This window comes from Lepidochelys olivacea (assembly GCF_965140295.1).
Source record: "Lepidochelys olivacea isolate rLepOli2 genome assembly, chromosome: 5".
Taxonomy (NCBI): Eukaryota; Metazoa; Chordata; order Testudines; family Cheloniidae; genus Lepidochelys; species Lepidochelys olivacea.
Genome location: NC_140415.1, coordinates 135,818,742 through 135,846,189, shown reverse-complemented (window position 1 = coordinate 135,846,189; position 27,448 = coordinate 135,818,742). Strand labels below are relative to the sequence as shown.

Below are 27,448 nucleotides of genomic sequence, written 5' to 3'. Positions count from 1 at the left end.
CCTAGAACAGTTTGGGGTAGTTGGGTTTTGGTATGTCTGAATTTGGGATCTGTACTTGTATGCCAATTCCTACATTGTGCTTTTTTTCTGATTACCCAAAGATGGGCGTGAACCCAGCCAGTGTTGATTTGGTGGATATTGGCAAGGATGAAGAAGTGAAGCTGAAACCAGGACAGGTTCTACATCTTGTGAATAAACTTTACCCCTATACTGTACAATTCTTGGAAGTCACAGGGGTGTCTGGCGCACTAGCAAAAGGGAAGACAAAAGCAAACAAGAGGCCATTCGTAGATTCAGGGAATAGTAACATGGAAAACGTGTCTGAAAAAAGTATGAAAATGGAGCAACGAGACTTGCAAGATGGTAGTTCAAGCTGCAAGCCAAACAATACCAGTAATTCTTCCTCCTCTCCCCATGACAGCTCTTCCAGCCACAAGGTGAGCAGTAGAATGCCCTGCCCGATCACGCCCATCATTGCCAGCGCTGGTGGAGCTGCACTGGTGTTACAGCAATTGTGGGAGAACGTCAAAACCTCTTCCGTGCACACTGAGCCTCAGTGTAGTCAGTCAAATCCGCTGACTGTAGGGCAGAAACCAGTTCTATTCAAGTGACTCCTGTTCGCATGGAAAACCCAACATAGATTTGGGGGAGCAAGCTGAATTTCCTTCTGGCTTGTACATCAGCCACAGAATTGCTAACTAAGGCCTCGAGCCTGCATCCACATGGGCAGACCCCTACTGAAATCAGTGGGGCTTCACATGGGTGCACTCAGCTGCCTGCAGCAGACTGCAGGATGATGGCTTTGCTTCCAACTGTAGAATCTTGGTGGTGGGTGATGGTGTGAGCCAGAAGAGCTCAGCTTGACTCTGATTTTAGGTGGGTTTGTGGGGTTGGCAGCTAGGAAATCCATTGTTTTACTTGAAAATGGAGGAGATTTGGCCTGGAAATAGCGAGTGCGAACTGATGAAACCCCTTGATCTTTTCCCAGTCACTTTTCAGAGTAGAAGCACACTCAAATTAAGTGTCCATCACATACCAAAAAGAATGAGTTTGTCCCTGCCTCTGCCCACTCATTGAAACCAAACTTGCCAGAGGTTGCCACTAACTCTGTGTTCCTCATTTTCTGGGTGCCATACTTGGGGCCTGTTTCCCTCCACACACACACACACACACACACACACACACACACACACACACACACACACACACACACACACACACACACACACACACACACACACACACACACACACACACACACACACACGACCTGCGCACGCCTACAGGCAGGAGCACAGGGCTGGGAGACAGAGAGTTCTGTGTTCTTCTAATCCTGGCTTTGATACTCATTCACTATGTGGCCTTGGGCTAATCACTTTGCCTTTGTTTCAGTTTCTCTCTCTATAAGATAGACACATTGCTTCTCAAACTGTGAGTTGGGACCCCAAAGTGGGTCGTGAACCAATTTTAATGGGGTCACCAGACTTGCTAAAGCCCGAGCCCCATCGCCTGGGGTGGCTAGGCTCGGGCTTTGGCTTTGGTCCCCCTGCCTGGGCTTCTGTCCCCCATCCTGGGGTCATGTAGTAATTTTTGTTGTCAGAAGGGGGTTGCAGTGCAATGAAGTTAGAGAACCTCTGAAAAAGTAGTAATGCTTACACACTTGCCTCATGAGAGGGTTATGAGGGTTAACGTGTTAATATCCGTGACATGTTTTGAATATATAGAGTGCCATAAAATGCTACATATTCTGAAAACAATCTGTCTCCAAGTGTCTCAAGCTGGGCACCCAATCACTGAGAAACCCAAAGTTAGTAGAGGTTTTTGCTAATGTTGGCATAATCTCCCAGTGCCTGAGCACTGTCTATTTGAAAAAACACCACTCACCCACCTTAGCCCATATTGTTGTTGAAGATAAATGTATTAATGTGTGTAAGGTTAAGATGTTATGGCGGTGGGTGCAATAGAAATGAAAGTAAAGTGTTGCATTCAGTAGAGGGTTTGAATGGTGGCAGAGAGCAAGGCCTGGGACCACCCACTGAATGACACAGATAAAAAGAAATATTAATGGCTGCCTTGTTCACAAAGCACTGTCTGTCCTGTGCATTGAGTGATGCAGGGTCCTGTAGAAGAACAGTCTGTGATCATGTCATTAAGGGCTGTGTCATAATGCAGATGAATAAGGGGGCCAAACTAAAGGTGCCTGCACAACTCTAATTCTGGAATTTCCCGACTGAAAGTGTTTTACTTTAACAGTTTTTTTGAAGTAAAGTTTGCAAAGTTATTTCATAAGTTTTCTAAAAAGAAAATACCTTTTTAACACAGGTATGTTTTTGTATCAGCAAAGTAATATTGGAGGTATAAAAATTATTTAATTGAAGATTTTGGATTCTGCTTAAATATCATTAGATTTTTTTTTTTTAACTTTCTTCTGAATGCCTATTCTATTTATACTCCAGGAACATTTAGGACATTGGAGTCAAGGTCTGAAGATCTCCATGCAAGACCCAAAAATGCAGGTGGGAATGATCCACACTATACTTTGAACGTGGATTGGTAAATTATTCCATGAGCATCCCATTCAGAATGCTGTTGAGCCAGCTGCATGTTAAAATTAGCAACTGTGCATGTATTATGTCAACCTGTTTTCTAGATGCATTAGTCCTTTTCCATCAGGCCAGCAGGAGACCTCTCTCACCTTGGAGAGCTGTTGTTAATATGATGCTCCCCAATTGCTTTTCTTAACACCTGTGGTTCAGGAGAGGTACATTTTGTGACCCAATTAACCAAAGAGAGTGTGGGTGGAATTTCATGGAACCCAAGAATCTTGTGACAGTTGTGTCCCCAGCACTAGATTTTCCTCTGTTATGGTCACTTGGTTTCATTTATAGCTTTGTGTATAAAGCATGTATCACTTGTTTCAACATCTGGATCCCAAAAAATACGTCTGAAATGCAGTCACAATACCATACTTAGAGCAGGCACTTATGAGACCCAGGAACTAATTAGGAGAGGTCATCAGGCTGTTAGGTTGACCAGTTGTGTCCCCTCCAGGACCAGTTGGTCTTCTGAGGTTCTGGACCCACACTGGCTGGTGAAGAAATGAGACACTGTATTAGTACCCTAAATTTTATTAAAACACACAAACTAACAAAAATAAAATCAAGAAAGCTTAGCTTCGGTGATAGGTTACCAGTAATATTAAACTAAACTAGAAATAAAGCATTACCACTATCCACTCAAAATCAGATCAGGATTAAACCAAATTAGTCTAAATATTAGATTGGAGTTAACTAAACAAATTAGCACCAAAAAGCATCAGACTTTATAGTCTAAGAAGGTGCATCTCATTTTAGTTATAAATCAAAATTAATCAAATTGAGAACTGGAATGTTTAAGTATCATAATACTGAACCTATTGCCTAATGTCTGAACCGGTGTCTCTTCAAACTTCAGTTCTTATGTGGTGGTGGCTACCCCCTCCCCCTCCCCCCCCGAGATATTATCAGACTATAGCAGAGTGCTTTTGATAAGCAGAAGTTTGAGTACTCTTATTAGCTGAAACAGATGATGATCTTGAGTCTCAAGACTGTCACAGAACACTCTTTGAGTAATTAGACAATAAGTAATTTTATGAAAGGGAGACTAGAATCTCTATCTTGATGGAGAAAAATTACTCTATCAAGATGAAACCTAGGTAGCCCTCTGGCCTCTAGGTGTGCTAGAGGGTGGAGATCCAGTATTTCTGAGCCCATTCTTAGACAAGAATTCACTCACATCCCAGCCAACCATAAACAAATGCCTGAATGGATGAATAGCTGAACTTTGCACTGGGTCCTGAAGTTCAACCAACTTGGGAACGTCAGCCAGGTGGGTGAGATCAGGTGAAAGACAATCTTGGTGGAAGGTCCTTGGAAGATAGTGGCTTCCTGCTCCTTCTGAGACCTTTCCAGCTGAATTACCTGGAGTTGCCCCTATCACTAGACCAGGGAAGGAAAGGGCTGTCTGGCACTGACTGGTGCCGTTCTGCTAAAAGGAGTTGGAGGTGAGTGTTTCCCAAATTATTATGGAATACAGCATCGGAGAGCACTGCTAGCATCATAGCAGCTTTAGTTTGGGCTCACTTATTCTAGCATTTGGCCCTCTTGACATCACATAAGTTTCCCCACACTTTGCTGTTCTCAGCCAGAGGAAGATTTGCCAAACACTAGGATCTTGACCCCCTTTGGTTATATGATTCTACTGCATCAAGAGATTGAGTTCTAGCAGAAGCCTGGATGCTTTGTTCTTGGATCGCTTACCTCACAAATGCAAGTCTTTCTCCATATGGAAGAAAACAGCTATTTCAGTGCTGATTCATACCCTAAGCAAGTGGCTGAGAATATTGTTTTGATAATCAGGATACCTTACCCAGCAAAGGATAAAGTGTTAATAAAACTGTTGTTTAACTGCTACACAATTATTGTGTGAGGTTTTACATCCGATTATTGCTGGTTCACTTGCTTTGTAACCACAATTAAAACCACTTAACTTTTTATTAAATTCAGCCCATGTCTATACTACTAACTAATGTTAACTCAAGTTACATTGGCATACAGCTGCTGCAGTCAGTACATCATTTGTGCATGCTTGGCTCCTTGTGTTCATAGGAGCCAACTTCCCCTCTGCCCTGTGGGTGCTTGACCCCCACCTCTAGCCCCGTCCCTGCCCCACCCTCACCCAGCCCCAATTCCACCCCCTTCCCCCAAGTCCACACCTCTTTACCGCCTCCTCCTTGGAGCGCGCCGTGTCCCCACTCCTCCCCTGCGTTCCCGGAAAGTCCTGTTAGGCGGCGGGCGGGAAGCACTGGGAGGGGGAGGAGTGGGGACGTGGCACGCTCAGCGGAGGGGGGAGCTTGGCTGCCGGTGGGCGTGGAGCACACCCTGACTTTTCCCCATGGGTGCTCCAGCCCCGCAACACCCACGGAGTCAGCGCTTCTGCTTGTGTTAGTGGTGCGCATACTCCCTCGGAGTGCTTGTATCGATGCACGATGAGATGCACTATGGGTAAGTATCCTACTGTGCAACTTGCCACCCTCCAGTGCACTGTCTTTTGGCCATCCCATAATGTCATCTATATCACATGATTTTTGCACCTTTTTTTCCCAAAATCCCACAAACCCATGGAGCTTGCATAGTTCTGCACTACTGTCATGACCGTTGCAAGAACAGGGTGCAACATCCTGCAGTATTTGCAGAGCCGCAAGAAGAGATGCGGGGAACACGATGATTCCTTGGAGGACAGATTGCTGTGGGAAGTAGCAAGGCCTGATTCAAGGTTGTTGGTGGTGGTCACAGAGCAGCTGCAAGATGATGGAGTGCTGGTTCTGGGCCTCAGAAACAAGCACTAACTGGTGGGATCACTTTATTATGCAGTTTTGGGATGATGAGCAGTGGCTGCAGAATTTTAGGATGTACAAGGCCACATTCCCTGATGTGTGTGCCAGTCTTGTCCCAGCCCTCCAGTGTAAGGACACCAAAATGAGAGCTGTACCAGCAGTGAAGAAATGAGTGACGATCGCACTGTGGAAACTTGCAAGGCTGGATTGCTACCAATCAACTGGGAATCTTTGAAGTAAGGAAATTTACAGCAGGGGCTGTTTTCATACAAGTGTGCAGGGCCATTAATCACCTTTTACTATGTAGGACTGTGACTCTCTGCAACATGCAGGACATAGTGGATGGATTTGCAGCTGTGGAGTTCCCGAACTGCAGTAGAGCAATAGAAAAGGAGTACTTGTGGCACCTTAGAGACTAACCAATTTATTTGAGCATAAGCTTTCGTGAGCTAGAGCTCACTTCATCGGATGCATACTGTGGAAAGTTTAGAAGATCTTATTATATACACACAACGCATGAAAAAATACCTCCTCCCACCCCACTCTCCTGCTGGTAATAGCTGGTAACAGCAGGAGAGTGGGGTGGGAGGAGGTATTTTTTCATGCTTTGTGTGTATATAATAAGATCTTCTAAACTTTCTACAGTATGCATCCGATGAAGTGAGCTGTAGCTCACGAAAGCTTATGCTCAAATAAATTGGTTAGTCTCTAAGGTACCACAAGTACTCCTTTTCTTTTTGCGAATACAGACTAACACGGTTGTTACTCTGAAACCTGTCATAGAGCAATAGACTGCATCCATATCCCTATTTTGGCACTAGCCCACCTTGCCACAGAGTACATCAACAGAAAAGGCCTACTTTTCTGTGGTTATGTGAGCACTGATGGATCACTGGGAATGCTTCATCTACATCAATGTGGTTGACTGGTCAGGGAACGTGCATGACGCTCACACCTTTAAGAACCCAGGACTGTTCCGAAAGCTGCAAGCAAGGATTTTCTTTCCCAACTGACAGATTACAATTGGTGATGTTCAAATGCCAATAGTGATCCTGGGCAACCCAGCCTACCCCTTCTTCCCATGGCTCATGAAGCCGTACAATGGGCACCTTGACAGCACCAAGGAACACTTCAACTACTGGCTCAGGAGGTGCAGAATGACCATCAAATGTGCTTTTGGTCATTTGAAGGGTTGCTGGCATTGTTTACTCACGAGATTGGATCTAAGTGAGAAAAATATCCCAATGGTCATAACTGCTTGCTGTGTCTTGCATAATATCTGTGAAGCAAAGAGGGAAAACTTTCCATGGCATGGAGGGCAGAGGTGGAGCATCTGTCTGCTGAATCTGAACAGCCAGATACAAGGCCATTAAAAGAGCTCAGTGTGGAGCTATACAGTTCAGGGAAGCTATGAAAAGAGCATTGTAACTGTGAGCCAGAGTAGCGTACGGTATAGTGGTGTGCTCCACCTGGCTCTGCTCTTTTGCAGTCCACTATGGATCATGAGGTAAATTCTGTGTGTGTGTGTGTGTGTGTATGTATATACAGGAATATAACATTAATACACACATTGATTTTGTTTGTGAATGATCTTAGGAATTGTTTCAGAGTAGCAGTCGTGTTAGTCTGTATTTGCAAAAAGAAAAAGAGTACTTGTGGCACCTTAGAGACTAACAAATTTATTTGAGCATAAGCTTTCATGAGCTACTTCATCGGATGCATTCAGTGAGTTGTTGTGTGACACTACATGGTAACAAGTAATTGGATGCTTTCAGAACTGCTGAGTGCCAGACAGTATATGTTGAGAACTAATAAAGAAGAATTTTGTTCTGAGTAATAGAATTTTATTCTGTAACAGAATCTGTGCAAAAAAATCACCTGTCAATTTAAAAACAAATACATTTAAGACTTAATAAATTAAGAGAACAGAAATTATGAACAGGAGAGAACATTCATGTCCATTTCAGCTACACGTACAGCCGCGGTGGCTTTCACAGGTTAGTGTATGTGAAGCTGTGATTGTTTCTAATATCCCCTGGGATGGAGTGGTAGGGGTAGTGAGGTGACCCCTCTTGCCATGTGGAATATCGAGGGCAGTTATAGGGAGGTTCCAGTACTGAGTTCTCAACAGGCTGCGGAGGGAGGCGAGCCCAGGATTGTTGCACCTGCAGGTCCACAGAGTCTGCAGCATCTGGGTTTGCTGCCTGAGAAGCCCCATTATGTCCTGGTGCATCTCTATCTACATTTCCTCCACTTATCTTCTCTCCACTCTATCCTTCTCCAGGCTGCCTGCAGTGTTCATCCTCCAGGCCCTGTGCTCACTGTTGGATGCACTGGCTTGCAGGATCTCCTGGAACATGTCGTCACAAGTCCTCTCCTTTCTCCTCCTTATCTGGCTCAGGTGTGCTGCGGGTGTGGAGGGGAGACCCTGAAGAATGCAGTGGCAGCAGCTGTAGATAAAACATACAGCGGTACCATTGTCGGTGTATTCACTATAGAAAGTGAAACTTAAGATACTGAACTCACTTCCTTTGCTCCCATAAAGTTCTAAGCACTACATTCTCATTTCTGCTTGGGATTGCTTGTGCACGGTGCCAGTCCCGGCACCAGCCACAATGAGTATGGCCTGTGGTGGTTGGGGAAATGAGGAGGGAATTGCTTGGTTGCGTGATTCTAGTAGTATAGGGCAGTGGCACTGAATGCTGGCATAATTTTCCACAGGTGGTGGTGGTGATTTTAGCTGATCTCTCACTCCGGAGGGTAACAGGCAGAGAGCACAGCTGCTGCTGGTGGCCCGATGCCACTTAGGCCCATATGCTGCTAGCCAGTGTACTGCAATGGTGCCTGCTGAAATTATTTTAAGATACTTCACCATGCCACTCTATCCCAGAGGAAGAAATAAGACAGTCTTCCCTAGAAACCTTTGGCAGAGGTTTGCAGAGTATCTCCATTAAAGTTTCATGATGTGGAGAAAGTGAATAAGGAAGTGTTATTTACTCCTTCACCTAACACAAGAACCAGGGGTCACCCAATGAGATTAATAGGCAGCAGGTTTAAAACAAACAAAAGGAAGTACTACTTCACACAACCCACAGTCAACTTGTGGAACTCGTTGCCAGGGGATGTTGTGAAGGCCAGAACTATGATGGTTCAAGAAAGAGCTAGATTAATTCATGGAGGATAGGTCCATCAATGGCTGTTAGCCAAGATACTTAGGGATGCAACCCCATGCTCTGGGTTTCCCTAAAGCTCCGATTGCCATAAACTGGGAGTGGATGACAGGGATAGATCACTCAGTGATTGCCTGTTCTGTTTGTTCCCTCTGAAGCACCTGGCATTGGCCACCATCAGAAGACAGAATACTGGGCTGGATGGACCATTGGTCTGACCCAATATGGCCCTTCTTGTGCTCTAGCGAGATATCAGAAGAATTCATGGGACATCCCTGTGCACGTAAACAAACTGTTCACCGTGGCCCCCCGCCGAAGATAGACGGGATTGAAAAGCAGTTAACTCTACCTCTTTGTTGTACCACTATCTCTTCTAGCATGAGTAAATTAATAAGTCAAAAGATGTGTCCTACTACTTTCAGGGAGGCCATCCCTGAAATTTAAAATTAAACTGCACACTTACCTGAGGTTTCTTCCCCTGCACTGGGCTCGCCAATGCTTAACTTGTGGGACTGATTAGACTGCACTGGAGTTAAAAACAGGTTCTGCCTTGCTGCGTAGCTGGATCTCCTGGTTGTCTGTCCCCATCCTCCTCTTCCTCACAGTTCACGGCAGGGGTCTGTGACTTTGGATTCTCGGATGAATCCGTGGTGCTGTTGGGGGTGGTGGAGTCTCCACTGAGTAGGGCATTCAGCTCTTTGTAAAAGCGGCAGGCCTATGGCTCGGCACCAACTTGATTGTTGAAGGCCTTCTGATGTGCCTGCCGCAGCAACTTGGCTTTCACACAACAGTGCTGCTGGTCCCTGTCTTAGCCCTTCTGCATCCCCTGAGAAATCTGCTTGTAGATAGCCACATTTCTAGGGCAGATTCTAAGCTGTACCTGCACAGTCTCTTCTCCCCACAGGCACAGGAGATCCAATATCTCCTGTCTACTCCAGGCAGGAGTGTGTCTGAAGCATGTAGCCGGCATGGTCAGCTGGGCAGTTGCACTCAACAATGGAGAGTTGCTAGGTGTGCTTGCAAAGACAGGCAACCAGGAAAAGGAATTTCAAAAATTTGTAGGGCTTTAAAGGGGAGAGGGTTCTTCTGGTCTCTATGACCCCTCGCCAATGGAGTTCACAATGATGACCAGAGTGTTCAGTGTGGGGCATTGTGGGACAGCTGTTGGAGGACAGTTACAGTCGACCTAAGAAAGGCAGTGTCTACACTCACACTGTTGACCTAAGAACATCAACCTTGGCTCTATGCTGCTCTTGGAGGTGGTGTTCATAGAATCATAGAATATCAGGGTTGGAAGGGACCTCAGGAGGTCATCTAGTCCCACCCCCTGCTCAAAGCAGGACCAATCCCCAATTTTTGTCCCCGATCCCTAAATGGCCCCCTCAAGGATTGAACTCACAATCCTGGGTTTAGCAGGCCAATGCTCAAACCACTGAGCTATCCCTCCCCTCCCGAGATGTTAAGTTGGGGTGAAAGGGCAGGAGCCCTTACATCCGCAGGAGCCATATTTAAATGGTAGACACATGCCCAACAAGGCTGATGCAAGGCAGGTTTTGTTGACCTTGTTAACTTTGTAGTGTAGACTAGGCCTCCTGGATAAAGAAGGGAAACAGTTAAAGTACTTGAAACTTAAAAAGTTGAGTAAAAGCTTTATTTTAACAATTTCTCTGATTCCTTTTTTCATTTGTTGTATGGAATTTTTATTGGGAGAAATCTCTGCTAGACCGCTTTGGGTGGTGTTAAAGATGGCATTATCTGTCCTGGTTGCAGGAAGAAGAGCCAGTTTTGTACAGCCTTGAGTTGTTGAACTTTGATTCTGTTTCCTTTAAAGCAAAGCCAGGAAGATGTACACACAAGAATAAGAAGAGGATAGCAGGGATGGAAAAACAAGCCTGTCTCCCTGGAGGCCTCACTGCAGGGAGGGCAAAGGCACAGCATACAATCTTACTAGCCACTTCAAGACCTGGCAAGCTCTTACCAGGGTCAAGCTGGCTGGCCTCTGTTCACAGCAGTGTTGTAAAAGGTGGTTTTGTCTTCGTTGGCCAAGCCAAACTCTGCTTGGGCAGAAGGCAAAGATAGGCAAGAGGAGAAATTAGATGTGGGAGGAAAATGCTATAATAGGGGAGGGGCAACAGTAGGAACTTGAATTTTACATCTTCCCCAGGAATTGTGGAGGATTTAGCCGAAGCTGGTGGAGCTGGTGAGTTCATTTGTTTTCCCCTTTCTAGTTGGTATGGCTTTAAAGATCAGGCCAACAAAGAACCGGTGCTATGATGGTAGTTCCCAGGATCGCATTTTGGGGAGGAGTCAGTCATGATGGTGAAACTCCCTCCCTCAAGCTGTTCAGTGCACAAGTCTTAGTTATTCAATCCAGCAGCTGCCAGTAAGTGATTTCTCCTTCCCTGATTAGAAAAGCAATGCCCAGAAAGGGGTTGGAACCTCCTCCTACTGGAATTGCTTAGTGAAGACATGAATATAATTGGAATTGCAGTAGATGTCTCCTTTTGTTTCTAGAATCCCTTGGCTCGTTGTCAGACCACTCTGTGACCTCAACAGGAGCCCTGCATGCCCTGGTCACAGGTCTCCTAGCCTGAATGTGTTTCCTTCTCTTTGTACTAGTCTGTCTACAGCTTCTGCCTGTTTGTTTTAATAGGCTGACTGTTCTTTTTAAATCTCACCTGCTTTGGACAACTAAAAATACAAGCCTTTGCGGTGCTTGCTTTCTGTTTGACAAGCAATAAACGGCAACTTTCTGTTTGAGCATCCTCTGCTGAAATGTTTGCTGAAGAGATTCCTTCACCCTCCAGAACTGTGTCCCACGCAGCCAAGCGATCTCAGTCTGACCTCAGTAAATATAGAGACTTCAGGGAGTTAGGGATACGTTTTCTACAGCCTCTCCTTGCAAAAAGAAAAGGAGGACGTGTGGCACCTTAGAAACTAACAAATTTGAGCATAAGCTTTCGTGAGCTACAGCTCACTTCATCGGATGCATTCAGTGGAAAATACAGTGGGGAGATTTATATACACAGAGAACATGAAACAAAGGGTGTTACCGTACAGACTGTAAGGAGAGTGATCAGGAAAGGTGAGCTAATACCAGCAGGAGAGCGGGGGGTGGAGGGGGAGGGAGAGAAAGTTTTACTTTGTGTAAATTATCACTACAAAAGGTTATTTCCCCAAGTTTATTCCCCCCCCCACCCCCTTGTTCCTCAGACATTCTTGTCAATTGCTGGTAATGGCCCACCTTGATCATCACTACAAAAGGTTTTCTTCCCCCCACCCCCACTCTCCTGCTGGTATTAGCTCATTTTGAGTGATCACTCTCCTTACAAAAAGAAAAGGAGTACTTGTGGCACCTTAGAGACTCACCAATTTATTAGAGCATAAGCTTTCGTGAGCTACAGCTCACTTCCTCAGATGCATATCGTGGAAACTGCAGCAGGCTTTATATATACACAGAGAATATGAAACAATACCTATTCCCACCCCACTGTCCTGCTGGTAATAGCTTATCTAAAGTGATCATCAGGTGGGCCATTTCCAGCACAAATCCAGGTTTTCTCACCCTCCACCCCCCCACACAAATTCACTCTCCTGCTGGTGATAGCCCATCCAAAGTGACAACTCTTTACACAATGTGCATGACAATCAAGTTGGGCTATTTCCTGCACAAATCCAGGTTTTCTCACATCCCCCCCACCCCCATACACACACAAACTCACTCTCCTGCTGGTAATAGCTCATCCAACTGACCACTCTTCAACTTTGTGCAGGAAATAGCCCAACTTCATTGTCATGCACATTGTGTAAAGAGTTGTCACTTTGGATGGGCTATCACCAGCAGGAGAGTGAATTTGTGTGGGGGGGTGGAGGGTGAGAAAACCTGGATTTGTGCTGGAAATGGCCCACCTGATGATCACTTTAGATAAGCTATTACCAGCAGGACAGTGGGGTGGGAATAGGTATTGTTTCATATTCTCTGTGTATATATAAAGCCTGCTGCAGTTTCCACGATATGCATCTGAGGAAGTGAGCTGTAGCTCACGAAAGCTTATGCTCTAATAAATTGGTGAGTCTCTAAGGTGCCACAAGTACTCCTTTTCTTTTTGCGAATACAGACTAACACGGCTGTTACTCTGAAACTCTCCTTACAGTGTGTATGAGAACACCCATTGTTTCATGTTCTGTGTGTATATAAATCTCCCCACTGTATTTTCCACTGAATGCATCCGATGAAGTGAGCTGTAGCTCACGAAAGCTTATGCTCAAATAAATGTGTTAGTCTCTAAGGTGCCACAAATACTCTTTTTTTCTTTTTGCGAATACAGACTAACACAGCTGCTACTCTGAAACCTATCATTGTGCAAGGCACTGCATTTAGCCATATGGAGTGGAAATCTATCAACTTCATGAAAAAACTCATACAGATACAGACAGACATCATGTTCCTTTCCAAATGCAAACAGATGGACATCATACCAAAAGGACTGAAGGTAAAAAATCCATTACAATCTACATACCACACAGACTATGCTGACAGCTTGTGCCACACACTCTCAAAGAAACTGCGGAACCACCTGATCAACATCCTCTACACCAAACAGGGAAAGATTAAGAATGAGCTCTCAAAACTGGATACTCTCATAAAAAAACAACCTTCCACACAAACTTCCTCGTGGCTGGACTTTACAAAAACTAGACAAGCCATTTACAACACACACTTTGCTTCTCTACAAAAGAAAAAGGACACTAAACTATCTAAACTACTACATGCCACAAGAGGCCAAAGCAATGGTTCCCTTAACCCACCCAGCAATATTGTCAATCTATCCAACTATACTCTTAGCCCAGCAGAAGAATCTGTCCTATCTCGGGGCCTCTCCTTCTGCCCCTCCACCCCCACGAACATGATACAGTTCTGTGGTGACCTAGAATCCTATTTTCGATGTCTCCGACTCAAGGAATATTTCCAACACACCTCTGAACAACATACTAATCCACAGAGACCTTCCTACCAACACTACAAAAAGAAGGATTCTAGGTGGACTCCTCCTGAAGGTTGAAACAGCAGACTGGACTTCTACATAGAGTGCTTCTGCAGACGTGCACGGGCTGAAATTGTGATGCTGTTTTTCCACTTGCCCCATAACCTCAGCCGCGCAGAACACAATGCCATCTACAGCCTCAGAAACAACTCTGACATCATAATCAAAAAGGTTGACAAAGGAGGTGCTGTCATCGTCGTGAATAGGTCGGAATATGAACAAGAGGCTGCTCGGCAGCTCTCCAACACCACTTTCTACAAGCCATTATCCTCTGATCCCACTGAGGGTTACCAAAAGCAACTACAGCATTTGCTCAAGAAACTCCCTGAAACAGCACAAGATCAAATCCACACAGACACACCCCTGGAACCCCGACCTGGGGTATTCTATTTGCTACCCAAGATCCATAAACTTATAAATCCTGGACACCCCATCATCTCAGGCATTGGCACCCTGACAGCAGGATTGTCTGGCTATGTAGACTCCCTCCTCAGGCCCTACACTACGAGCACTCCCAGCTATCTTCGAGACACCACTGACTTCCTGAGGAAACTACAATCCATCGGCGATCTTCCTGAAAACACCATCCTGGCCACTATGGATGTAGAAGCCCTCTACACAAAGATGGACTACAAGCCATCAGGAACAGTATCCCCGATAATGTCACAGCAAACCTGGTGGCTGAACTTTGTGACTTTGTCCTCACCCATAACTGTTTCACATTTGGGGACAATGTATACCTTCAAACCAGCGGCACTGCTATGGGTACCCGCATGGCCCCACAGTACGCCAACATTTGTATGGCTGACTTAGAACAACGCTTCCTCAGCTCTCGTCCCCTAATGCCCCTACTCTATTTGCGCTACATTGATGACATCTTCATCATCTGGACCCATGGAAAAGAAGCCCTTGAGGAATTCCACCATGATTTCAACAATTTCCATCCCACCATCAACCTCAGCCTGGACCAGTCCACACAAGAGATCCACTTCCTGGACACTACGGTGCTAATAAGCGATGGTCACATAAACACCACCCTATACCGGAAACCTACTGACCGCTATTCCTACCTACATGCCTCCAGCTTTCACCCAGATCACACCACATGATCCATCGTCTACAGCCAAGCTCTACGATACAACCGCATTTGCTCCAACCCCTCAGACAGAGACAAACACCTACAAGATCTCTCTCAAGCATTTTTACAACTACAATACCCACCTGCTGAAGTGAAGAAACAGATTGACAGAGCCAGAAGAGTACCCAGAAGTCGCCTACTGCAGGACAGGCCCAAGAAAGAAAATAACAGAACACCACCAGCCATCACCTTCAGCCCCCAACTAAAACCTCTCCAACGCATCATCAAGGATCTACAACCTATCCTGAAGGATGACTCATCACTCTCACAGATCTTGGGAGACAGTCCAGTCCTTGCCTACAGATAGCCCCCCATCCTTAAGCAAATACTCACCAGCAACTACATACCACACACCAGAACCACTAACCCAGGAACCTATCCTTGCAACAAAGCCCGTTGCCAACTGTGTCCACATATCTATTCAGGGGACACCATCATAGGGCCTAATCACATCAGCCACACTATCAGAGGCTTGTTCACCTGCAGATCTACCAATGTGATATATGCCATCATGTGCCAGCAATGCCCCTCTGCCATGTACATTGGTCAAACTGGACAGTCTCTACGTAAAAGAATAAATGGACACAAATCAGATGTCAAGAATTATAACATTCATAAACCAGTCGGAGAACACTTCAGTCTCTCTGGTCACTCGATTACAGACCTAAAAGTCGCAATATTACAACAAAAAGACTTTGAAAACAGATTCCAAGGAGAGACTGCTGAATTGGAATTAATTTGCAAACTGGATACAATTAACTTAGGCTTGAATATAGACCGGGAGTGGATGGGTCATTACACAAAGTAAAACTATTTCCCCATGTTTATTCCCCTTCCTCCCCCCACTTCACGTTTCCTCAGACGTTCTTGTCAACTGCTGTCACGGCTGCTATTCTGAAACCTCTCCTTGCAAGTGGTTTTCTGGGTGAAATCACCTTAGCTGGGTAAGTGACCACCAAAGGCTTTGACAGCTTTTTGCCTCTTCATTATTTCTGTTAAAGCGATGTGGTCATTAGTCTCATCCTAGAATGTTTGTTTGCTGAATGCAGTCTCTGAGTGCGTCTGCTGCAGCCGAGTGACTCCTTACCCTAGGCAGCCAGTCTACATAAATCAAGATTGGATGTTTCTCTAAAAGACCAGTTCTAGTTCAAAGGAATTATTGTGGGTCAATTCTCTGGCCCGTGTTACACAGGAGGTCAGACTAGATGCTCATAGTGCTCCCTTCAGGTCTAGGCATTTATAGATCTATAAACCAGATGTGGAAAGGCCGGTTTGTTACCTCATTGCAAATGCAAGTTTTTGTAAATTATCTTGGTTATGCTATCTGCAGAGAAGTGCCCAGAGCGTGGGATATATTGATCCAAATACTTCACAGGTGGTAGTAAAATGTGTTGAGTATGGCTTATAGGAGACTTTATATAGTCAAATAGAAAATCTCAAGACTCTTTCCACCACTGTCTCTCAGATAAGTGTTTATTGTTTGGTAATTAGTCAACGTGGATCTCTGGAGGTATATTTATGTTGGGTAAAATAGTGTACTTAACAGTCACTGGAGAGCTCCAAATGTATTTTCTCCACAGATCCATACTCTCCTTTCCTCCATCCTGTTAGAGAGCTTATTCCTTCACTCTCCCACTTCCCTGGTCCTTCTCGCATGAACAGAGAGCAACGCTACCCAAAGTCCGGAGGTGCAAACAATTTGATGTTTGTTGGGGTGAACTTTCAGCAAGCTTAAATCCAAGTTCCTTTTTCCTTATTTTCGAATCCCAACTTACTTCCTGTTTGCCCCTAATTTATATAGTAATATTCTTAGCTATACCTTAACCAATCATTCTACTGAAATTTACCTAACCAATTCTAACATATTGTAACATGATTAGCTAACCAATTATATCCCACCACCTTAATTAGTTTACACCCAGCAAAATTAATTACACAGCAGACAGAAACAATCACAGAACCAGACAGAGTCCATGCAAATAAACAATAGCAAAGTGGGAACTATAATGACAAAACAATACAGAAGTGAGGATTTCACAACTACATCTATAAAGACATAAGGGTTTTCCAGCTGTGTCTATTGATAAGTGAGTTCTAACCAGACAGAAAACTATCAACCTAAATTTCCTTTTACATCTTCTAGGCACTTCCCTTTCTCTGGAGGTGATAGATCGGATCACCTTTCTAACAGCCCCAGATTGACTAGTTTGGAACATGAGGATGTGACCAGTTGCTTCCCAGCTTATGGCTGCCGCTGCTGCTTAGCCAAAGGCCTTAGCCTAAGAACAGGGCCTCAGACTGTCACAGTGAGAGAAGGCCCTTACCCAGATTCTTTCTTGTATACCTCTATTTCTAGCTAAATGATAAACATATACCTACATTCTTAGAGTCTAGGCCTTTACAGGCAGGCCTGAATATCTGTATCCTAACACATCCTTGCTTTGGAAATAAGGAGTAAGTTTAGCCCTACCTTGTTTCAGAGGTGCACTCTGTACATCTGTATGTACGTGTGTGTGTGCGCATTGGCCCCATACCAAACTAACTGCTTTTGAATGGTTCTGTGACACGGGCATGGAGCATACAAGTGTGGATCAGTGAAGCCAAATATTTGGATAATTCAAGTTGATTATTTTTATTATGACATTCCAGGGAACCCCAGTCAATGGTAAATAACCTTGATTTCTCTCTCTCTCTCTCTACTAGGTTTACAAAGATGATAGGGTTGTAATCATTAAGGATAAATATCCCAAAGCTCGTTACCACTGGCTAATCTTACCCTGGGACTCCATCTCCAGTCTAAAATCCGTAACAAAAGAGCATCTTGAATTACTACAACATATGCATGCTGTTGGGGAAAAGCTGATCCAACAATGCCTGGATAAAGATAGCTTGGAGTTCAGATTGGGTTATCATGCAATTCCCAGCATGAGGTAAGGCTAGATTGTTCAGCCAGTTTTATTTCTGTTATCTGGAACACATTCAACCAATGGTATCGATTTCATGCCTACATAGCCAGGTTGTGTACCTGTTTTTGGACTTGAGCCTTTTTGATTTACTGAGATAAGGCCTTATTTTGAAAATTTGCAAAATGAAATTCTCTTGATTTATGATGAATGTTTGTGTCTTGAGAAACAGGAATGTTGGATGTCATTAAGAGGTGTGGAGTGTGCAACATAACAATCCAGAGCATTTAAACTATATAAAAGTAAAAACAGGGAGTATTAGCTACGCTTTATTTTTCTCAAGATTATTTTTTTGCTTACTCAGAAATATATAATTATCATATCGTTAAAAGTAAGTAGAAAAATTTTATAAGAAAATGGCAACTTTTTATTAATCTTCTGGAAGTCAGAAGTAGATTTTTCTCTGAAGCCCACATGAAGGCGTGCTCTCCTAACAGTGGCGAATGTTCCAGTTTATGGTGCAGACTGGTTCTTCGAGTAGATGTAGCCGTGTATTCCACTTAACTGTGTATGCACCTAGCACGTTAGAGCTGGAGAATTTTTCCTAGCAGTACCAATAGGGGGCAACACTTGCACCTTGTGGCCACAACCCTTCCCCATGCTACATGATGCAGCAACTATCTCGACCCCCCCTTAGTTCCTTCTTACCATCCGTCCCTGGCTGGAATGGGAGCACTGTGTCATTCTTCACCTCACAGTTCCTCATTCTTTGACTTAATTGCATATAGTTAGTTGGTACCTTTTAGTATTAGTGTTAGCATTAGCTGGCTTAGTAAAGTGTTTTGCCTGGTGTTACCCTCACCAGGGTTGGTTGTCTGTTGTAGAATTGTAGACTATCAGGGTTGGAAGAGACCTCAGGAGGTCATCTAGTCCAACCCCCTGCTCAAAGCAGGACCAACCCCAACTAAATCATCCCAGCCAGGACTTTGTCAAGCCTGACCTTAAAAACCTCTAAGGAAGGAGATTCCACCACCTCCCTAGGTAACCCATTCCAGTGCTTTACCACTCTCCTAGTGAAAATGTCTCCTAATATCCAACCTAAACCTCCCCCACTGCAACTTGAGACCATTACTCCTCATTCTGTCATCTGGTACCACTGAGAACAGTTTAAATCCATCCTCTTTGGAACCCCCTTTCACGTAGTTGAAAGCAGCTATCAAATCCCCCCTTATTCTTCTCTTTTCAGCCTCTCCTCATAAATCATGTGCTCCAGCCCCCTAATCATTTTTGTTGCCCTCCGCTGGACGTTTTCCAATTTTTCCGCATCCTTCTTGTAGTGTGGGTCCTAAAACTGGACACAATACTCCAGATGAGGCCTCACCAATGCTGAATAGAAGGGAATGATCATGTCCTTCAGTCTGCTGGCAATGCTCCTACTTATACAGCCCAAAATGCCGTTAGCCTTCTTGGCAACAAGGGCACGCTGTTGACTCATATCTAGCTTCCCGTCCACTGTAACCCCTAGGTCCTTTTCTGCCAAACTGCTGCCTAGCCATTCGGTCCCTAGTCTGTAGCGGTGCATGGGATTCTTCCTTCCTAAGTGCAGGACTCTGCACTTGTTCTTGTTGAACCTCATCAGATTTCTTTTGGCCTATCATAAATATAAAGGGAAGGGTAACCACCTTTCTGTATACAGTACTGTAAAATCCCTCCTGGCCAGAGGCAACATCCTGTTACCTATAAAGGGTTAAGAAGCTCAGCTAACCTGGCTGGCTCCTGACCCAAAGGACCAATAAGGAAACAAGATATTTTCAAATCTTTTGGGGTGGGGGGGGGAGGCTTTTGTTTGTGCTCTTTGTTTACGAGTTTGTTCTCTCTTGGGTCTGAGAGAGGCCAGACAGAAATCCATCTTCTCCAACCCATCCTAATCCAAGTCTCCAATATTGCAACCAATAGAGGTAAGCCAGGCAAGGCGGATTAGTTTATCTTTTGTTTTATGTGAATTTTCCCTGTGTTAAGAGTGAGGTTTATTCCTGTTTTCTGTAACTTTTAAGGTTTTGCCCAGAGGGGGATCCTCTGTGTTTTGAATCTGATTACCTTGTAAAGTATTTTCCATCCTGATTTTACAGAGGTGATTCTTTTTCCTTTTTTTTTTCTTTTTTATAAAATCCTTCTTTTAAGAACCGACTGATTTTTTCCATTGTTCCAAGATCCAGGGGTTTGGCTTTTTGATGATTTTGCAACAGATTGGTTAGGATATTATTCTCCAGCCTCTCCAGGAAAGGGGGTGTAGGGCTTGGGGGGATATTTTGGGGGAAGATGTCCCCAAGTGGTCTCTTTCTCTGTTCTTTGTTTTAAATGCTGGGTGGTGGCAGCATACTGTTCAAGGACAAGGCAAAGTTTGTACCTTGGGGAAGTTTTTAACCTAAGCTGGTAGAAATAAGCTTAAGGGGTCTTTCATGCAGGTCCCCACATCTGTACCCTAGAGTTCAGAGTGGGGAAGGAACCCTGACATAGCCCAATCCTCTAATTTGTCTAGGTCCCTCTGTATCATATCCCTACCCTACAGTGTATCTACCACTCCTCCCAGTTTAGTGTCGTCTGCAAACTTGCTGAGAGTGCAATCCACACCATCCTCCAGATCATCAATGAAGATATTGAACAAAACCGGCCCCAGGACCGACCCTTGGGGCACTCCGCTAGATACCGGCTGCCAACTAGACATGGAGTCATTGATCACTACCCGTTGAGCCCGACAATCTAGCCAGCTTTCTATCCACCTTATAGTCCGTTCATCCAGCCCATACTTCTTTAACTTGCTGGCAAGAATACTGTGGGAGACCATACCAAAGGCTTTACTAAAGTCAAGGAATAACACGTCCACTGCTTTCCCCTCATCCACAGAGCCAGTTATCTCATCATAGAAGGCAATTAGGTTAGTCAGGCATGACTTGCCCTTGGTGAATCCATGCTGACTGTTCCTGATCACTTTCCTCTCCTCTAAGAGCTTCAGAATGGATTCCTTGAGGACCTGCTCCATGATTTTTCCAGGGACTGAGGTGAGGCTGACTGGCCTGTAGTTCCCTGGGTCGTCCCCCTCTTTTTTAAAGATGGGCACTACATTAGCCTTTTTCCAGTCATCCTGTCGTGCATGTGTGTGTGTGGAATCCCTAACAACGACCCTCACACAAGGTGCTTGCTCTGCTTAGGTGAGGCTCATATCAAAGAGTGGTTTTCAATTTGTAAATTGTTCACAAAATGGACTCAAGCGGCTAGAGACCTTTGCCTGAAGCAGAACCTTCTCAAGCAGGCCACGAGGCCTGTTTCAGTACCAAGGCCTACGTCAGATTGGAGGTTGCCCTCCTCTCCAGTGAGTGGTACCGGCTCATGCTCTGGAGTCACTGCCTCTCCAAAGAGGCATAGAAACCACTCTCCTTTGAACGCGCCAAAGAAAAGGTTGCAAGACCAAGTGTGACCACTCCAGATCTCGAGGAGACTCTTCTTACTCCTCTAGGAAAAGTATGGCTACTGCTGACATGCAGGATGCAGCATCTGTTCAACCGCTCCCCAGTACCACACAGGGATGTGAGAGGCCCGGTATCGCTGAATCTGGTTCCAGCCCCAGGGCGTCCATTGAGTCTGGTACTGAGAAGGGTTATGCTGACATTGACAGTGTCCACATCAGCAGCATATCAGGTGGCAGAGGTGGTGGACCTCCTCTGCCTTTCCATCCTGAGCTCTACTTTGGTTCAGGACTTCTCCAAGGCTGTGTCATCCACAGCTTCGCTATCCGGACAGGCTGCTGAACCTTTGTTGTCTGTTGGCACCGCATCCTGATGTTGCCTTACCACCAGCTGTGGAAGTGAGTCTGGTGCCGGGCTCAGCACAATGGACCTTGTTGGCACGGAAAACTCCTTAGCACCGCTGCATTTCATGCTACCGATATTACTGTGGTGGCACTCCCTGCCCTCCACCTCTGCACCGTCTGCTGCTTTGGGACTGCTGCTGATTTTGGGACTGGTGCCACTCCCAGCACTGGAGACAATGGAGGCATACTGGGTCCTGGCTGTGCTATTTTCATTGTTGGCACCGGTCCCTCCCTTGCTTTGGATGATTGGACCAGTTGCTTGCACTTTGGGGCTGGCTCCAATCACCTGGCCTATACTGGGGACTGTTCATAGAATCATGGAAAGTTAAGGTTGGAAGGGACCTCAGGAGGTCATCTAGTCCAACCCCCTGCTTGAAGCAGATCCCTAAATGGCCCCCTCAAGGATTGAACTCGCAACCCTGGGTTTAGCAGGCCAATGCTCAAACCACTGAGCTATCCCTCCCCCTCATGTAGCAGCTCTTCCCACAGTTGGGACAGGGGCCCCTGGCCTGGTGCCCTAACCTTACCCTTATGCCTAGTGACCCCCCACCCCCCATGGAACCTGTGAGACACTCCTCGTTCAGAGGTTGCGCTCCTATTCTCACTCCTAGGCAAGATCACCAGGCATGTTGTTGGCTGAGACTGTTGGCCCACTGCAAGTTCAGGTACCAGTTGTCCTCCCCCTTGTGGAGCCTCTGGAATTGTCCCATCCTGGTCCGCCAGTTCGTGAACGGGACCTGTCATTCGCTCAGTTAACTGCCTTTTCATCATCCCTGAATGATTCAGCCATGCCTGGCTCTTCCTTCCCTTCAGTGCCTGAGGACTTCAAAGATGGCCAGGATGCTCTGCAGCATGTGGCTGCTTCTCTGGGCATCCAGGTGGAGCTCCTGTAGGAGAACACCCATTAGTTGCTGGACATCCTGCAACCATCTGTCCCAGGGCGAGTGGCCCTCCCAATTTAATGATGCACTCTTAGAGCCTGCAAAGGTTCTTTGGAGGAAACTGGCTTCATTGCTGCCTACAGCAAAGTATTTGGAGAAATGCTACTTTGTCCTGATGCAGGGGTTTTACTCCCACCCAGATCCTAATTCCTTGTTGTAATTGCAGTGAATGACAAAGCTCGGCAGGGCAGATTTAAGTCTGCTCCTAAGAATAAGGACTCTAATAGGATGGCCTTAATGGGTAGAATGAACTACACCACCTCTTCTTCCCTAGAAATGCAGACTGTGAACAACAGGTATTGCTGTTCAGATACTATTTTGTAAATTGGATGACTGTCTAAATTTACAGACCAGCTGCCTGAAACCTCCAGTGAGGAATTTTGGGCATTTATTGCTGAGGGCTTCTTGGTGCCTAGAATGTTGCTACACTCTGTGCTAGACGTAGTGAATACTTCAGCCAGAGTGATGGTCTCAGTGGTAACCATGAGGAGGGCGTCCTGGCTGCAAAATTTGGGTATTGCTTCAGTGTGCAGCCCGCTATAGAGGACTTGCCCTTCGATGGTCAGGTCCTCTTTTCAAACAAAACTGAAATCCTTCGAGGGTTCTAGGGCTACCGTATGTTCCTTGGGGGCGTATACACAGGCAGTGCAAAATCGCCAGCATGGTGGTCAGCAGCAACAACACTGCCTGCAATGCCTCTTTCGGCAATCTTTTCCTCCCCTGAGAAAGTGGACCTAGGTCCCAGGGGCAGAGACATTCAGGTTCTGGGTTCAGCCAGTTGACGTGCTGTCCCCAAGCACCCGTTTTGGCTTGTTTGTCCAGAGCAGCGGTCCAGTCATGACTTTCACTACCCGGGTCCTTGCCATTTGGGGACAGGCTAGCTCGCTTTCACAGTGTTTGGTGCTCAGTTACCACCGAGAGCTGGGCCCTAAACACCATCAGACTGGGCTATGCTATCCAATTCTCCTGCACCCTAACCCTCCCCACTCTCTCTCTCTTTCTTCAGAGACCCCTCTATGAGATACTGCTCCTCGAGCAGGTCTGGTTGCTACTGGCTTTGGGAGTTGTGCACAAGGTCCGTCCGGAGTGCCAGTGTCAAGGTTTTTGTTCATGGTGCTTTCTGGTTCCCTATCCTCAATCCCTGCAACCTCAACAAATGTATCAGATACCTGAGGTTCCAAATGGTCCCCCTCTCCGTATCCTCCCCATGTTGACTCCAAACAACTGGTTTGCTGCTCTGGACCTTCAGGACACTTACTTCTATGTGGCCACTGAAGAGTTTTCCACCTTGTCATGGTGAATCACCATTTTCAGTGCATGTCCTTCCTTTCCGTCTGTCTTCTGTCCCCCCACCCCCCGGTTCTTACCCAATGTATGGTCATGGTGACAGTGTACCTCAGGAAAAAGGGAATCCTTGTCGTCCCGTATCTGGACAACTGGCTACTAGGGGGCAGGTCCAGAGAAGAAGTTCTTTCTCACATACATGTTATGCTGTGCTTATTCTGGATCTCATCCTAAACACTGAAAAGTTAACATTGGTCTCCACTCAGAAAATCGCGTTCATTGGGGCCCTAATAGACTCTGAGTTTGAGAGCATTTTTGCTGACTGACCATTTTCAGATGATTTGGTGCCTTTTGTCTCAGTCTCAACCTTTTATGACTGTTCAGAAGTGCCCGAGATGCTTGGGCCACAGGTCTGCATGCACTCAGGTGGTTCAGTTTGCCAGGCTGCATCTTCACCTTCTTCAAATGTAGCTCAAGAGCAGCCTACCATCCAACCCTTCACACTTGGGACAGTTTGCTCTGTCTCCATCCGTTGATCCTAGACTCCATCCTGGCGGATGGGTCAGGGCATTCCCTTCATCTGGCCCTTACCCAGGGGTGAAAGTAACATAGAAGACTTACCGGTACGGGGGCCCAGGTCTAGCCACTTTTAAATCACTGGGCCCGGAGGGGGGCCAAAAGGCAGCGCTTTAATGTCGGCTGCGTAAGCGCCGGTACTGGTGGCCACTTCTTAACGGTACGCCGTTCTGGCCCTCTTTCACTCCTGCCCTTACCAACTAGGATTGTTGTCGCTGATGCCTCCCTGATGGGTTGGGGAGCACATCTGGGGTTGCTGAGAGTCCACGGTTGGAGCAGGAAGCTTCACTCCTGCATATCAGTGTGCTGGAGCTTTGGGCCGTCTACGATACCTGTTACACTTCGCTAGACTGCATCAGGGGCTCAGTGGTTCACGTATTTACTGACTATAGAACTGCGATGTATTATTATATAGGCAAGGAAGAGAACATTGGATGTGCTCTGTCATCCAAGAGGCAATCAGGCTGTGGCTGTTCTGCATCGCAAAGAGTACCACTCTGACAGTCCATCACTTACCCCACTTCCTGTGAGTGTTGCTTGTGAGTCACTAAGTGGAATGCATGGCTCCAGCTACTTGAAGAAGAAATGTTTACTTGCTGTAACTGTTGTTGTTTGAGATATGATGCAGACGTGTATTCTACGACCCACCCTCCATCCCCTCTGCGTCGGAGTCTATGGGCATTCAGTGTGAAGGAAGCGCCACTTCATATAGCCAGAGGAGGGGGTATAGTCTTGAGGCGCGAGTGCCACCCCCTACGGGTACTGCTAGGCAAAACTTGCTGGCTCGATGCACTGGGCATGCATGCACCTAACTGGAATACACGTCTGTCTCACATCTCGAAGAACTACATTTTGTCTTGAGCCTTGACCAAGTCTTTAACCTGGTTACAAAGCACAGTTAAGGTCCAGGCTGTACTACAAATAGCAGCTGGTTTATGGGATGACCACGTTGCAACCAGATTGTCAGAGGTGGCTGAATTTGTAGTACACATAGAGCCAAAGGCCCTGACTCAAATATAAACTTGGGCTAAAGTGCTTTCCTAAGTCCCACTGACTTAATGTTTCCAGCCAAGACACATGTGCACACACACCAAGCTCCTCCCCTCCCCCCAAAAAACAACCTGTTGAGAGCATGGCATTCATTGGAGTTGCACCAGAAGTAATTCTGGGCTGCACTCCTTCCTGCCTCCTATCACCTTGTCTTATTCTACACCACCTTGCGAGTTGCCTTCCTTGCTAACGCCATCTTCATCAGTGTCTAAGTTAACTCCCTGTGAGTTACACCATGTCACCATTTACAGCTGTTTGAACCCCCCGTGTAACTTACATCTCTGATGAATATGTCCCAGAGACATCCAGAGGAGCTGGATCTGTTTAGGGCAGGTGTGAACTTGTGCCCAGTGCTTAGCAGAATCCTTTAACATTCGTATCAAGCTAATGTTGGTATAATTCTTTTGTAAATGTAAAATCACGATTACTTGTGTTTCAGTCAAATACATCTCCATGTAATCAGCCAGGATTTTGATTCTCCTTGCCTTAAAAACAAAAAGCACTGGAATTCTTTTACTACAGAATACTTCTTAAACTCTCAAGGTAAAGACTTTATAAAATTTGCTCCATGATGTATAATGTTATCATTTTCATGTATTTTCAAAGCTAATGTAAATCTTAAACAGTGTGTTAGAAAAAGTGGAAGGTCCTGCTTAGTTTTGGATATTGGGTAACATTGGTTTTCTGACAAAACTAGCACAGCATTTGATTGGCTTATGTTTAACAACGGGACAGACTCTTCTATTTCCAGGAGGAATAGTTCTTGAAGAAAGAATGTGGCGTGTTGAAACCCTATTCTGCAACGATAAAATGCTTTACCTGTTTAGGTAAAGCAGCGTGCAGACTCTTCATAGTGCTGAGAGTGCAGTGTTTTGATACCAAACGTCTTTGTTTCCTTCAGACGTGATAGAGATGGTGAAGACCAAAGGAAAAGTTCTGGTTAAAGATGGGACCTCTGCGCTCCTCAAGTTGCCTCTCAGATGTCACGTGTGCAAGCAACACCAGTCTACCATCCCACAGTTAAAGGAACATCTCAAGAAACATTGGCCAAAATAACTGTACAGATCACTGTGTGAAATTTGATCAATCTAAGGCTAAACACTTTTTGTCGAGTTGCATAGATTTTTGTTTTAGCTGAATTACAGGTTTAACACTGCGAAGGTTCCTCGCTAGTACAAACAGCATACGACTGACACTTTTGTAACTTCTTTTTAGAATACAAATAAAGCAGCCTCAAGTTCAGTATTTTGTGGATTCATTGTGGACTATCACTCCCGCAGTGTGTCTGACTGGGAAGTCTCTCAAGGGCTTTCTGGGGGAAAATGTGGCTTATGCTTATTCAAAGGTCTGCTAAGTACCTGGTACAGATTGAATAGATTCCAGTGCTAGAAGGGACCATAGGGATCATCTAGGCCAGGGGTGGCCAACCTGTGGCTCCGGAGGCTCTTCAGAGGTTAATTTGCGCTCCTTGCATAGGCGCTGACTCCGGGGCTGGAGCTACAGACCTTAACTTTCCAATGTGCCAGGGGGTGCTCACTGCTCTGCCCCTTCCCCTGAGCCTGCCATGCGCTCACTGCTCTCCCCCCACCCCGAGCCTCCTGCGCATGCGAAAGAGCTGATTGCGGCAGGCGGGAGGCACTGGGGGCTGGAGCAGGGGTGGGGGAGCTGATAGGGGGCTACAGACTTATTTCTGTGGCTCTTTGGCAATGTACATTGGTAAATTTTGGCTCCTTCTCAGGCTCAGGTTGGCCACCCCTAATCTAGGCTGACTTCCTATATAGCATGGGCCAGAGACCTGCCCCACAATAATGCCTAGAGTAAAGCTTTTAGAAAAAAACATCCCCCCCCCCCCTTGATTTAGAAATTGTCAATGATGAAGAACCACCACAGCCCTTGGTAGGTTGTTCCAATGGTTAATTATGCTCACCGTTAAAAATGTAGTCCTTATTTCCCATCTGAATTTGTCTAGTTTCAACTTCCAGCCTTTGGATTATGTTACAACTAGGGCTGCCAAGCCATTAAAAGAAATAATTGCGATTAATCGCACGATTAAACAACAATAGAATACCATTTATTTTAAATATTTTTGGATGTTTACT

The 27,448-nt window shown here is 45.7% G+C and overlaps 1 protein-coding gene across 13 annotated transcripts in view; it reads left to right on the top strand.

Moving 5' to 3' along the window:
- Nucleotides 1-26,591, top strand: part of APTX (aprataxin) — a 40,316-nt gene extending 13,725 nt beyond the window's left edge. For 12 of the 13 annotated variants that reach the window (XM_084628299.1, XM_084628297.1, XM_084628309.1 and 9 more), the window contains 5 exons: nucleotides 102-437; nucleotides 2,457-2,516; nucleotides 17,431-17,657; nucleotides 25,789-25,892; nucleotides 26,251-26,591. In XM_084628299.1, the coding sequence (XP_084484425.1) occupies nucleotides 102-437; nucleotides 2,457-2,516; nucleotides 17,431-17,657; nucleotides 25,789-25,892; nucleotides 26,251-26,405 (882 nt within the window). In that variant the 3' untranslated portion in view covers nucleotides 26,406-26,591. Of the gene's footprint in view, nucleotides 1-101; nucleotides 438-2,456; nucleotides 2,517-17,430; nucleotides 17,658-24,714; nucleotides 25,762-25,788; nucleotides 25,893-26,250 lie in introns of those variants that run through there. The other variant, XM_084628300.1, reaches the window with a different exon arrangement.
- The last annotated feature ends 857 nt before the right edge of the window (nucleotides 26,592-27,448 follow it).